This window comes from Mytilus edulis, chromosome 2 (assembly GCF_963676685.1).
Source record: "Mytilus edulis chromosome 2, xbMytEdul2.2, whole genome shotgun sequence".
In the NCBI taxonomy this organism is placed as follows: Eukaryota; Metazoa; Mollusca; class Bivalvia; order Mytilida; family Mytilidae; genus Mytilus; species Mytilus edulis.
In genome coordinates, this window is record NC_092345.1 from 61,243,612 (window position 1) to 61,256,795 (window position 13,184).

At 32.4% G+C, this 13,184-nt stretch overlaps 1 protein-coding gene across 1 annotated transcript in view; it reads left to right on the forward strand.

Annotated features, from left to right (window-relative positions):
• The window catches only part of LOC139512586 (zinc finger protein GLI4-like), a 95,468-nt gene extending 87,062 nt beyond the window's left edge, over window positions 1–8,406 (forward strand). The window contains exons 21-22 of the mRNA XM_071300309.1: window positions 1,726–6,246; window positions 6,381–8,406. Coding sequence (XP_071156410.1) covers window positions 1,726–4,247 — 2,522 coding nt within the window. The 3' untranslated portion in view covers window positions 4,248–6,246; window positions 6,381–8,406. The remainder of the gene's footprint in view (window positions 1–1,725; window positions 6,247–6,380) is intronic.
• The last annotated feature ends 4,778 nt before the right edge of the window (window positions 8,407–13,184 follow it).

Consider the following 13,184-nt stretch of genomic DNA (forward strand, 5'->3'; position numbering starts at 1 on the left):
TTTAGACTGTCGATTGATTACATTTTTTCCCCTCGTGACCACACTTTTGGGTACCGAACAAATAAAAACTGTAATAATCAAGATTCCATTAGAAATGTCCTCATTGTATTGTTATTTGGTAGCTGAGAGTTGTTTTCGAACTTAAGGGTTTTTATACGACAGCAAAAAAATTTTGCGGTCATATATTGGTATTACGTTGTCGTCGTCTAAAGACACATTGGTTTTCGCACTATAACTTTAGTTTAAGTAAATAGAAATCTATGAAATTTAAACACAAGGTTTATGAACACAAAAGGAAGGTTTGGATTGATTTTGGGAGTTTAGGTCCCAACAGTATAGGAATGAGGCGACAAAAAGGGGCCCAAGTAAGCATTTTTCTTGGTTTTCGCACCATAACTTTAGTATAAGTGAATAGAAATCTATAAAATTTAAACACAAGGTTTATGACCATAAAAGGAAGGTTTGGGATTGATTTTGGGAGTTTTGGTCCCAACAGTTTAGGAATTAGGGCCCAAAGGGTCCAAAATTAAACTTTGTTTGATTTCTTCAAAAATTTAATAATAGGTGATATGCCGAATCTAACTGTGTATGTAGATTCTTAATTTTTGGTCCCGTTTTCAAATTGGTCGACATTAAGGTCCAAAGGGTCCAAAATTAAACTACGTTTGATTTAAAAAAAATTGAATTCTTGGGGTTCTTTGATATGCTGAATCTAAACATGTATTGAGATTTTTGCTTATGGGACCAGTTTTCTAGTTCGTCCAAATCGTGGTCCAAAATTAAACCTTGTTTAATATCAACAAAAATTGAATCCTTGGGGTTCTTTGATGTGCTGAATCTAAACATGTATTTAGATTTTTGATTATAGGCCCAGTTTTCAAGTTGGTCCAAATCGGGGTCCAAAATTAAACTTTGTTTGATTTCAACAAAAATTAAATATATGGGGTTCTTTGAAATATGCTGAATCTAACCATGTATTTAGATTTTGGATATTGGACCATAATAGGTAAATGTCCAATTTAAAATTTTTAAGTTTTTAAGTTAAAGTTCTTAGACCACATTCATTCTGTGTCAGAAAACTATGTTGTGTCAAATATTTAATCACAATCCAAATTCAGAGCTGTGTCAAGCTTGAATGTTGTGTTCATACTTCACCCCACTGTTCAGGGTTCGAACTCTGTGGCCGTATAAAGCTGCACCCTGAGATACTATAAACTAAAATAAAATGATGTTCTGCACTTCATAAAATGCACAATCACTTTACAGAAAATACATCCAACTTCTCCATGCATAGGAACTCTGAAACTCTAAAGTTCAACAGGGTTATTAATGGGGAAAAAGTGTTTAGAATGCTTAAGTGTGTCAAGCTTTTTTGTATTGCTTGTTTTACAAAATATCTGATGATCCAGCCTGCCAACCAACATGGCCACCATGGCTAAAAAAGAACATTTTGGGAAATGCAAAAATATCTTGAAAACCAACATATAATGAGAAAATCTGACAAAGCAAGATGTTTAAAAGTCCAAATCAGCCTTATGTTCATTGACAGATGAAAAGATCACAAAAAAATGGCATGCCAACAATGAGAAGTAAATACAACAACTAATATGTAGTAGGTACTTATATCTTGCTCAATACATGACAGGGATGCCCTTTTTACCAACTGAAGAAATTTAGTTTATGTGTGTGAGAGAAAAATATACCTTATTTCTATTTTACTTTCAGATCGAAATGAGTTATTACCAATCAATAAACTACTTCCTGTCAATGGTAATCGTCGGGACAGTAATACAAGTACTATTAGTTCTTATTTGAGTAGCATGAGATCTGATGCTAGTCCATTTCCTCTCAGCAGTCATTATTCAAGTCGACGATCTAGTGATGTCTCACAGGTTTCTAATAACCGTCTCAGTATAACAAACTCTCCATATGAGTATGACATTACAGGAAATATTCCTATTCATGGACCAGCTGTTCAGATCAACAGCAGACGGTCCAGTGAAACCAGTAACATGAGTGATATTGCGGCTCAGCTTTCAAAAGCACAGCTTGGTAGTCACCCTAATCTTGTTGTTACGTCTCAACCAATGACTATGAGAACTCCTGCTAGTAAGTATGCTCAAGAAAGAGTAGCACGATTTTTGTCTGCGAGACATGACATGGATGGAGCAAGGACTAGTACACCTTGTCGAACACCGCTACCTCATGAGATACCTGGCCGTGAAATTAGGAGAGCTAGTGACCCTGTTAGAACAGTGGATCCAAATTTTAGTGCTTTGAAAAAATTACAAAGATTTCATAGTTTGAACATGATGAAACCTCTGCCTGTACCACAGTCAATGAAAAGTTTGATGAATAAAACAGGATCAAATAACACCTTTCATTCATCACGGAGTAGTATAGCTACTGATTATAGTCTGAATGAAAATGATGAATATGACTCTCCTGGGCGAACTGATGCAGACCATGAGGCAGCACTTGAAGAACAATTAATGGCTGACAATGAAGACATGATCATTCCTGACGACATGCAAAGATTTCTAAATGAGTGTTATAATCACGGAATACCTAGTAGTTTCCAGGAAATGGAAGCATTACAGGAAAATGAAATCCATTGTGAGCCTGGTCAGGACTCTATGAAATGCTCAAATCAACAAATGCCGATGGCTGATGGAAGTAATATGCAAATGCCTGTGGGTTATTATGGAAACCAAAATATGAATAATCATCCTATATATATGAATAATTCTCAAGGACAGATTCAAAACAATACAGTGCAAAATGGAGGTATGCAAATGAATCCAATGTGGGATCAAAGTCAAGGTTACAACATGCAAAATATGTCTCAAGGTCAAAATTCTATGCCTAATTCAATGCCTCCTCAATCACCTGGCTCTATTCCATCAAACTCATCCATCAATATGGTGCCACAAAACTCATCGAATAATATGATGCCACCACCATCATCTAATATGATTCCTCATCCACCATCAAATAAACCAATGCAAAATGGACCAATGAATAATATGCAAATGATGAATATGGGAAATATGCAATATAGATCGAATGGTGGCAACATGCAAGGGAATATGCAGATGCCACAAGATGGCAACAGGAATTTCGGCAATGGACAGCAGTTGGGAGTTAATCAGTGGCAGATGATGCAGGGAAGTGGAAATAATTCTCAGTTTAATCAGGAGAGATCGCCACAGCCGCCTAGCATGCCTAAATCCCAACAGCGTATGAACATGAGACGCATGGCAATGTCAGCTGGTAATCAAAATATGATGCCAAATCAAATGGGTAATTATCAGAATATGAATAACATGAATATGCAAATGCAAGGACAAAATCCAAATATGCAAATGCAAGGACAAAATTCAAATATGCAAATGCAAGGAGGACAAAATATGAATCCACAAATGAATGGTGGTGGAAATATGAATAATATGCAAATGCCTGGAGGGCAAGTCATGAATAATATGCAAATGCAAGGTCATATTAATAATGAAACTATTGTGAACCAGATGCAATCTGGCTTAATGTTACCCCCTCAACCCCCTGTTAATAAACGAGAATCACAGAGCCCCCAAGTACAAGTACCTCATATTAGCACATCACAGATTCCTGCCAGGGGGAAAGCAGCGAATCGTAATCAGATGATGATGCCACAGCATAACGAGATGTTACCCAATCAGAAGAATTGTAATAATATGATACGACCCAATCAAAACAATTATAACAATCAAGAAATGTATCAACAAATGCAAGGAAATTTCAGCCAACAAAAAATGACTCAGAATGTCAATCAAGGTGGAAACCATGGTAACATGATTTATCCAACAAATATGTACAATCAAAACGATCCTAATCAACAGGCGATGTGGAACCAACAAAATATGAATCAACGAATGGCTAACAACCAACAGTATTCCAGTAATCCAATGGAAATGTCGCCTGGATGTAACAAGGTGACCAGCTCAACAGACCCTGAAGATGCAGCAGCTCAACCCATCGAAGATTTTATGGAAAATATTAATTCTATATCATCAGAGAATTTGTTAGACAATATGAGTTCAGTGTCAGAGCATACTTGTACAAATACCTTTATACCTCCTTCAGGAAATCGTTCCGAGTCTCAATCTTCACGATACTCTATGATGTCAAATAATATGGTTGTTAATGATATGAGCTCAGTGTTGACTCAGTTAGCTCAGGAAAATAAGTATTTAAATATGAGACATTGATTATGTGTTTTTTTATATTCAGAATTCATTTGCATGATATGTGAAGTTACTAATTGTTGTTAGAAAATACACAATACATTTAATTGTTAGAAGAATATATCACCATTTGCTCAGAAAGAAGATTTATATTGAAGAGGATGATTTTTATGTAAAATTTATAGGAGCACTTAAATTGTTCTAAGGTGTTCTTACGAGGAGAAAACAACATTGAAATATATTTTATGGAATATTGTATTAGTTTCAAGTTTGATGTTTACTGATTGAATGGAGAGAATACTTTTGTATACAATAGAACCTTATTGTTGGTATACCAATGATGATTTGGATTTGTTATTGGTTAGTTATGTTAATGATATATAGTAGACATTAATCATCCTAGTTTTTGTTAAGACATAAGTGAAAGTATTTGTTCTGTTAGTGCTTCCAATGAAAAAGAGCTGACATTTTGCTCTCTAATTGTTATGAATTACATGCATGTATAATGGAGTTTTTGGTGCGTTTTTTATCATGTTAACTGGTGCTGTACGACTATGCAACTATGACACCTTGAATATATTTTAATGAGAATTAGCTTTTAGCATATATTTTGTACATAACATAAGAAAAGTGCTATTATTTTTAAAATAGATTTTTACTAGAAACTTTTTACATACAGATTTTTTATCATATGTTTTTTTAGATGTTTATTGTTGCAGTTCAGAAAAATAAGTTCAGATACTTTTTCGTTAGGGGCTCAAAGTTTTCTGTGGTGAATCAAACATATAGTTATCCAGTTTATGTAGATAATTGAAGTAATGCAAAAAAAGGAATAATGACATTGTTTGGACTGAATTTATTTATTTTAGACATAAATGGAAATATAAATGCTGGCTATAATATAGCACATTTAACTTAGTTATTCCTCCTTGAATTGTAAACATTTATCCTGTATAATATCAAATATTTCATATCTTAATTTCCAAAAAATGGTGTATCATGGCTTCATAACATTATAGAATACATCTATCGTGATTTTCTGGATTTACTTTTCTGAATAAGGCAACAGGTTAAAACATTTGAAAATATATACATTATATAATTAATACCATATCACTTACATCTATAGATAATATTCATTTGTACAGATATTTTGTGTGTATATATGATCACTGTAGGTAATATTGTCCAAACAACACTAGCATTTATTTTAATTGTCACATGACCACTGTATTTGATCCAATTAGTTTACCTTTTAATGGAGAATATATGTATATGTCCTTGTCCCCTCAACCATGGTTTAGTGACTTCAGAACTTTACAATAGTTAGCAACTTTAAAGGAATCCTTTTATTATGAGTTATATGATATTTGGTGCACAGTTATATTAGCATTAACAAATCTCAAATCCATGGATATTATATGGATCTGCTTCCTCAGTCATGGTCTTTTGACTTTGAAACATTTGGTTAGTTTCCACGTTGAAGTTTGTGATTACTGGTAAGTCAGTTTGAGATGAACCACTAATTATAACTCAATGATATTTGGTTTGCAGTTGTATTTGCCTTAGTATATTGTATTACCAGTGAGATTATTTGGCCATGCACTTCAAGTTATGATTCATTGACTTATATAGGTATAAGAAGATGTGGTATGAGTGCCAATAAGACAACTCTCCATCCAAATTACAATTTATAATATGAATGTTTTGCATAGTTGACATATTAAAGTATTACCATTTTAATTTCAATACTTGCATTTTAGAAATTTTTTCTCTGTGTCAACAGTTAATATTTTGATAGAAAAACCCTTTCAGACAAGTGTAGGTTTTAGATGTGATTTGTTAGAATGAAATGGTCATAGATCATATAGTGGTCATGTGACAGTCTATTTTTATATTAGAGAAAAAAACCAGAAAGCTCAAGTGAAGTTGACTGTCAAACAGTAATTTTTTACCCAGGAAACTAGCATCAAAGTTAACATCAATCTTAATTGGTACCTAGATGCATGCTTCAGATCATAATGTGTCATTCAAGCTGCTGAAGATTCAGACATTCTTAAGTATATTTATTTTTTAATATTTTTTTTTTTTGCAATTTTTTAAGGAGTTGACAAAAAAGGGAGATTAATATTACAATTTTAAGAAAATCTGTATCAGAAATAAGAATGAGTTCTAATTATAGGAATAATCATCAAGTCACATTTTTCGCATGAATGAAAACCTTGCAATAATTTCAGAAATTACAGTATGTACAAGTTATTTATCACATCAAAAGATGTTTAAGCAGTATTTCAGCTTGTTGTTTTCTGGCAGTTCTGGATGATTGCTTGTATAAGTTTGTCCTTATTCAGTATGTTTGCTCAAAGTCTGATCTGTTGCTTAACATATTAGTATACCGCTACTGAACATGCTTCTCACTACAGAACCAGAACAGGATATGAATCAGATAAAAATCTTTGCATTCCTGCCATCTTAATACTTATATTCATGGTAGTTAATAATCTTTTTAATACTTACAAATTGTGACTTTGTAAAATAAACCCAATGATTTGATTGATAAGACACTCTCAACTTGTTTTTTTTTAACAAATTAGTAGAAAGTTTTAAAATTACAGAATCTCTTAACAAGAAATTGCAATCACACATTGACTCATTTTAAGACAGTTAAAGATTTATGAAAAGTTTGATATTTCCCATACATGTAATTTTTTAATTTTTATGAATTTTTTAATGCAATCTTTTAGGAAGTCTCATAATGTTAGTTGTTGTATCAAGAATCTCAAATGATTAAGAAGGATACTCATTATGTTATTATTTTAGTTTTATTTGAGGCTAAATATTAAAAAAAACTCATTGTATAATGCTTTTTATACCTAGAAATACAAAATACTCTTTATTTTTATATCTTGCATACAATACATGTATTTTGTTAACAGATACTCAGTTTAATTTTTTAAGGTGTGTTCAAAGAGTGCCATACTTAGTTCAAAACTCAATTAATAATTCTATGTGTAGCTCTTTAGATATTGATAGACCATAGACATTAATGCTTCTTGTGTAGTTCTATGACTATAAATAGGCTCCTGTTAATTTTGGACCAGACAATGTTCCACACCTTAATTGTTAGTTATCAATTTGTTCACTCTTCTGTTATTGGTTTATCTTACCAGGTGACAAATGCAGAAAAAGTATAGTTTACAGATTTTTGTAAACTGTAAAAATGTCAATAAGAAAGCTTAATGTTTAGAAAGATTTTTCAATCATGTCAATTGTGTTTCCTATGGAAATATCACAGTTCTCTATACAGAATTGATTTAAAACGAGAGTGAATAAGTCTCAGACTATGCATGTAAGCTATGATTTCTTTTTTAACTACACGAATGAGCATAATTCTGCCCTTGCAATCTTAATTTCAATTTTCTTTTTAAAATTTCAATCAAATTGAATCATTTTTATTGTGCCATAATACATTTTACTTGTACATTTAGAAGGGTAAACATTAGAGCAATAAATTTCATACCATGTATACATAGTGTATTAAAAAGAGCAGGAACAAAATAATGACTCTTTTTTTCTCAGTCTGATGACTTATCTCTATCCACATTGTGTATAGTTCAACTGAAAGAAAAGTTCCCTTTGGAAAAAAAGAAAATTTAAAATTTACCTTTTATCCAAAGCTACTAAAACAAACTTGATAGTTTTAGTATTTCTCAAAGAGAACTGGCATACAATTCACCTGCATCTAACTGTTACACCTGAGCAGTTATGATTTAAAGAAAGAAGTTCTTGAAAAAAATATTATTGATATGGCCTGTATATATATATATGGAAAATGTTCAAGTGTTTTTACTGTAGACCTCAGAAATATAATGAGAACGATATCCAAAAGACGTGTACAGTATGGTTGTAAGTTATACATATCAATGTTTACAAATTTTATGTATATCCACTTTGTTAACAGTTCATGAATATTTTCTAATATTTTTTGACAAAAAAATATATTTTAATGGAGATTGTTTTTGTTCATTTAAAAGGAGCTATGCAATTTTGATTTTAATTTGCAGCATTTAAGATCTCTGTCATTTGAACATTTTTATATCACATTTTCATGTAATAACAAACATGCATTAGTAAGATTGTGCTATAGACAATATGGTTGTTACAGTAAATCATTATTACATAAGTTTTATCTTGTTTCTTTCTGCCTTAGTGATTTCATGGTGGTATTTTTGCCTGAAGTGCAGAAGATAGCAAATTTTTATGGCCCACCTAGTGGCACTATGTTTTTTGGTCTGTGCAGCACAGATTTGTTTAGCTGTCCATGCGTTGTCCATCTGTCCTTGCTTCAGGTTAAAGTTTTTTGTCAAGGTAGTTTTTGATGAAGTTGAAGTCCCATCAACTTGAAACTTAGTACACTTGTTCCCTATGATATGATCTTTCTTATTTTACTGCCAAATTACAGTTTTTACCACAATTACGTCCACTGATCATAGAAAATGATAGTGGGAGTGGGTCATCTGTGTCCTATGGATACATTTCTGTTATCTTCATCTTTGGAAAACCAAATGTATTAGACTATAATTGTTTGCTTCTTCATTGCCAAACACAAGGCATTTTAGGAGTCTAAGCCAAGCTGTATAATAAAAAACTAACCAGAATAATAAGAAGAGAAAAGAAAAGTAACCCCAAATTTAAGTTAGTATGGACTCACAAATATAAAAAATCAGTATCAAAATACTTTACTGCAATTTAATCCTTTAGTTATTCATATCCAACAGTTATCTCTGCACACACATTATAAGTTTTGAGATTTTCTGAAGAAAAAAATGGTGGTTCCAGCAAACCTTGTTTTATAGCTAACTTAACTTAACCTCCTGCTTGTATGACAGTTTATAGTTCTGTTACATTGACATATATGGATGAGCAACTCAAATATCCACCATTTGTTACTGTTAAAACTGTGTACACATGCATCACAGATTGAGACAGACCGAGTATGGCAACACAACTGATTTAAGAGAAGGTCCTTTTCAAACACAATGTTCTACCTTTATTTGTGTGAAGTGGAGGTAACCAATACAGTCATAGTAGGGACCTTCAAATGGTCAGAATAGGCCTTAAGATGAACTATGGTACTGCTATATTTGTTACTTTTCGACTCTGCGAAGCGCACGGACCCGGATGTAGAAAAAAATGTTTTCATCCTAAAGGACTTTCGTGTAGTATTTAGTCATATCACCACACCGTTGTTGGTTGCTTTGTCGTACACCTATCAACTGACCCGGATTTTGCGTATCACCCGAGAATGTAAGTGATCATCCCCGAATTTTCTGTAGTTGTCCAGGTGATCTAATAACCCGTAATTTCGACATTTGACCCATTTTTGTTATTTAATCTTTTACGAAGTCGAAGGGGACTTTAGGTTTGCACTCCGTCCATCTGTCATTGCGGCAAATCAGTTTTCCAGACTTTTTGTCTTCGTACTTAACTCATTTTATTATTTATTTAAAAGACAAAATGGCATTTTGGGTTTTTTCCTCGTCTTTTGTAAATTGTTTGAAGAATTTAATAATAGGTATGTTGGATTTTCTTGAAGATATTGATTTGGTAATCAGTATACAGTTACAGATCAAGTTTGATTTTTTTTTTTTTGTTCTGGTCTGATGATTTTGTGCAGAGTTATGGTTTTTGGACATAGCAAATTCACTTAAATAATCTGTTTTCAACATTTTTGTTTTCGTCATTCTTGAAGATTTTGACTTGATACTTTTATGTAGTTTACACCATGATAAGTTATGGATCAAGTCAGAAGTTTGTTCCATTACATTGAATTTTAACCGGTAGAGGACTGTGTATTCACAGAATGTTTGTGAATATACCCGAAATATAATTATGACGAGTATTTATCACTAGGTTTTATGCCTCTATAACATACACACACCTTGTGTTTCTGTTATTGAAATGGTTTAATAAAACGTTATATCTATTATGTTTGTATGGGTTGCGTATTATCAATATAACGAAACAATAAACAACAGTCACACAGAGAGAGTTTTAACTAGCTATAAATTTTCGTTGGAAAATACCTGGACCAAGTCAGAAATTTTACAGTTCTTTTTTTAATTGCTTCCGTTGGTTAAAAACGTTTTTTTGTCATTTTTTTTTATTAATTTCCCCTTATTGAATTTGAGTTCGTTACTTTTGTTATAATAATTTACATCCACTGACAAACTAATGAAGACAAACAATTTCAAACAAGCCAAATTTCAGTATGTTTTCTTTTTTAGCTTCTATCACGTAGATGTACTTAATGAAGTACATCACCCTTGTATCCATATCTGGTCGTAGTATTATCTGTCATTTTATTTTTCCATTTTTTTCAGATGATATGAGTTAAACTATTTTATTTCAACTCCAATTTTTCGTCAACTGGTTTGATTGGGTATTTAGTTAAAATGTTTTCATTTAGAAATTATTAACATTTCGTTGATATATAATCAATATTTTCTTCTTTGCATAATTTTTCATTGATTTTTTCTAAATCACTCAGTAAATTCTTTCTTTCATTATGCTGCTGTTCGTAATTTTTTTGATTGATACTTTAACACATGTATATTCTGATTGTGCTTGTCCTTGATTAAAAGAGGTACAAGTCCTCATAAACATGTTTACAGTACATGAAACCAAAAACATGCAGTTGATTACAGGATATTTCTTTTCATTGAAATATTTAAAACATTATAACCTCAATTATCAATCCATCGTGTGCCAACTCAATGTTTCCGAACCTTAAAAGATCTTATTCTGATGATGTCAAAAGAGATTACCAAAGATAAACAATTGAGGCAAAGAGGAAGGGACTGTGAATAATACAACTTGGACATATCCATCGTCATAGCTCTGTGTAACAGATATTCCATACATCCAATCCATTGTTAAGACAGTCTATAAGTGTCTCTTTCTACGGATGATGTTTCATCTATTAAAGGACTACATATTTTAATATATAAAAACAATCATCAAAGATACTAGGTCTTTAATTGAATACTTCAGACGTAAGTTTCGTCCACATAAGATTCATGACTGCGCTCAAGACAAAAGAGTTGAAAGACCAAAAGCAATTACTAAATTTGAGGATCAGCAATAACCAGCAATTCCAACAAAATTGCTAAAATCTGAGTTTATTCCTTAATGCCCGTGTGAAGAGTGTATCCAAGGATTTACACGTTTTGAGAACAGTATTTTTAGGAAATGACAGGGATTTGCTTCAACTAATAAAAGTAATCTTTTTATACAATAATTTTATTCCAAATATATTTGTGTTTCATGCTCCTGGTGTCATTTTGACATGTTCAGGTTTTCGACCGCTCAAATGCAGACTTGACAATACCTACAAAAACAAATATGAAATTACAAATAATAATTATAGCATATATACAATATTAGGTCAATGTAAGGAAAATATAAACTTTTTTGTATGGGGCTGAGAAACTGGGGAATGACGAGGTTCTCTCTTCCCGGTTTTGTGCTGAATTAAATAAATGATAATAATAATAATTGTCTTTATGCAAAGAGAATACTCAATTATTGTTCACTAATTTTACTTAGGGCCCTAATACAGTAGGAACAAAATACTTCGGTACATACAACTAAACAATAATAAAAAAAAAGATCAGAGCTTGTGTCGCATACCTGCATCTGCATAGGGAGGGATAAATCATACTTTGTAAACGATCAATCTGATTCAAACAAAAAAATCTCTGAAATGGACATTATCAAGATTCTTGATTTCTTGATTGACCACACATTTGTTACGTTCGGAGGACGTGTTTTTCAACAGACTATCGGCATTCCAATGGGAACCAATTGTGCCCCTCTTCTTGTCGACTTGTCTCTTTATTATTATGAGGCTGACTTCATACAAAAACTTCTTAGGAAGAAAGATAAGAAGTTAGGAACATCCTTTTAAGTCTACTTTCCGCTATATTGATAACGTTCTTTCACTAAATGATTCAAAATTTGGTGATTATGTTGAACGCATCTATCCCATCGAACTAGAGATAAAGGATAAAACAGATACAGTTAAGTCGGCCTCATTTCTTGACTTACATCTAGAAATTGACAATGAGGGTCGGTTGAAAACAAAACTTTACGACAAAAGAGATGATTTCAGCTTTCAATTTCTAAGTAGCAACATTCCAGCAGCACCTGCATACGGGGTATATGTCTCCCAATTAATACGATATTCCCGTGGCGCTTGTATTTCCTATCATGATTTTCTTGACAGAGGGTTGCTGCTCACAAAGAAGCTTTTAAACCAAGAGTTCCATATGGTGAAGTTGAAATCATCCCTTCGTAAATTTTACGGACGCCATCACGAGTTGGTTGACCGTTATAGACTAACCGTTTCACAGATAATGGCGGATATGTTCCTTACGTCGTAACTACAATCCCCTTCCCTTTCATGAATGTGACGTACCGAATTAGACTATTTACTGGATTTGTTATAACATGATCAACACATGTTGAGTAGGATCTGCTTACCCTTCCTGAGCACCTGAGATCATCCCAAGTTTTTTGTCGGGTTCGTGTTGTTTATTCTTTAGTTTTCTATGTTGTGTCGTGTGTACTATTGTTTGTCTGTTTGTCTTTTTTCATTTTTAACCATGGCGTTGTCAGTTTATTTTCGATTTATGAGTTTGACTGTTCCTCTGGTATCTTTCGTCCTTCTATTTTCAACAAAAGCCTCATTTCTAAGTAAAAATCACCATTAAAGGAAAATAACTGTATAAATAGTAAACTGATAATTTAAGTCATTTTGACATATTAGCAGATCTGATCCTGCTGATGCTCATTCTTTTTTTTCTGTTTTCAAGATGATTAAAAAACCAAATATATTTAAAGGGCAATAACTCTAATAACGAGTCCACTGAGTATCTAGAATATTTGAGGATTGTGAAT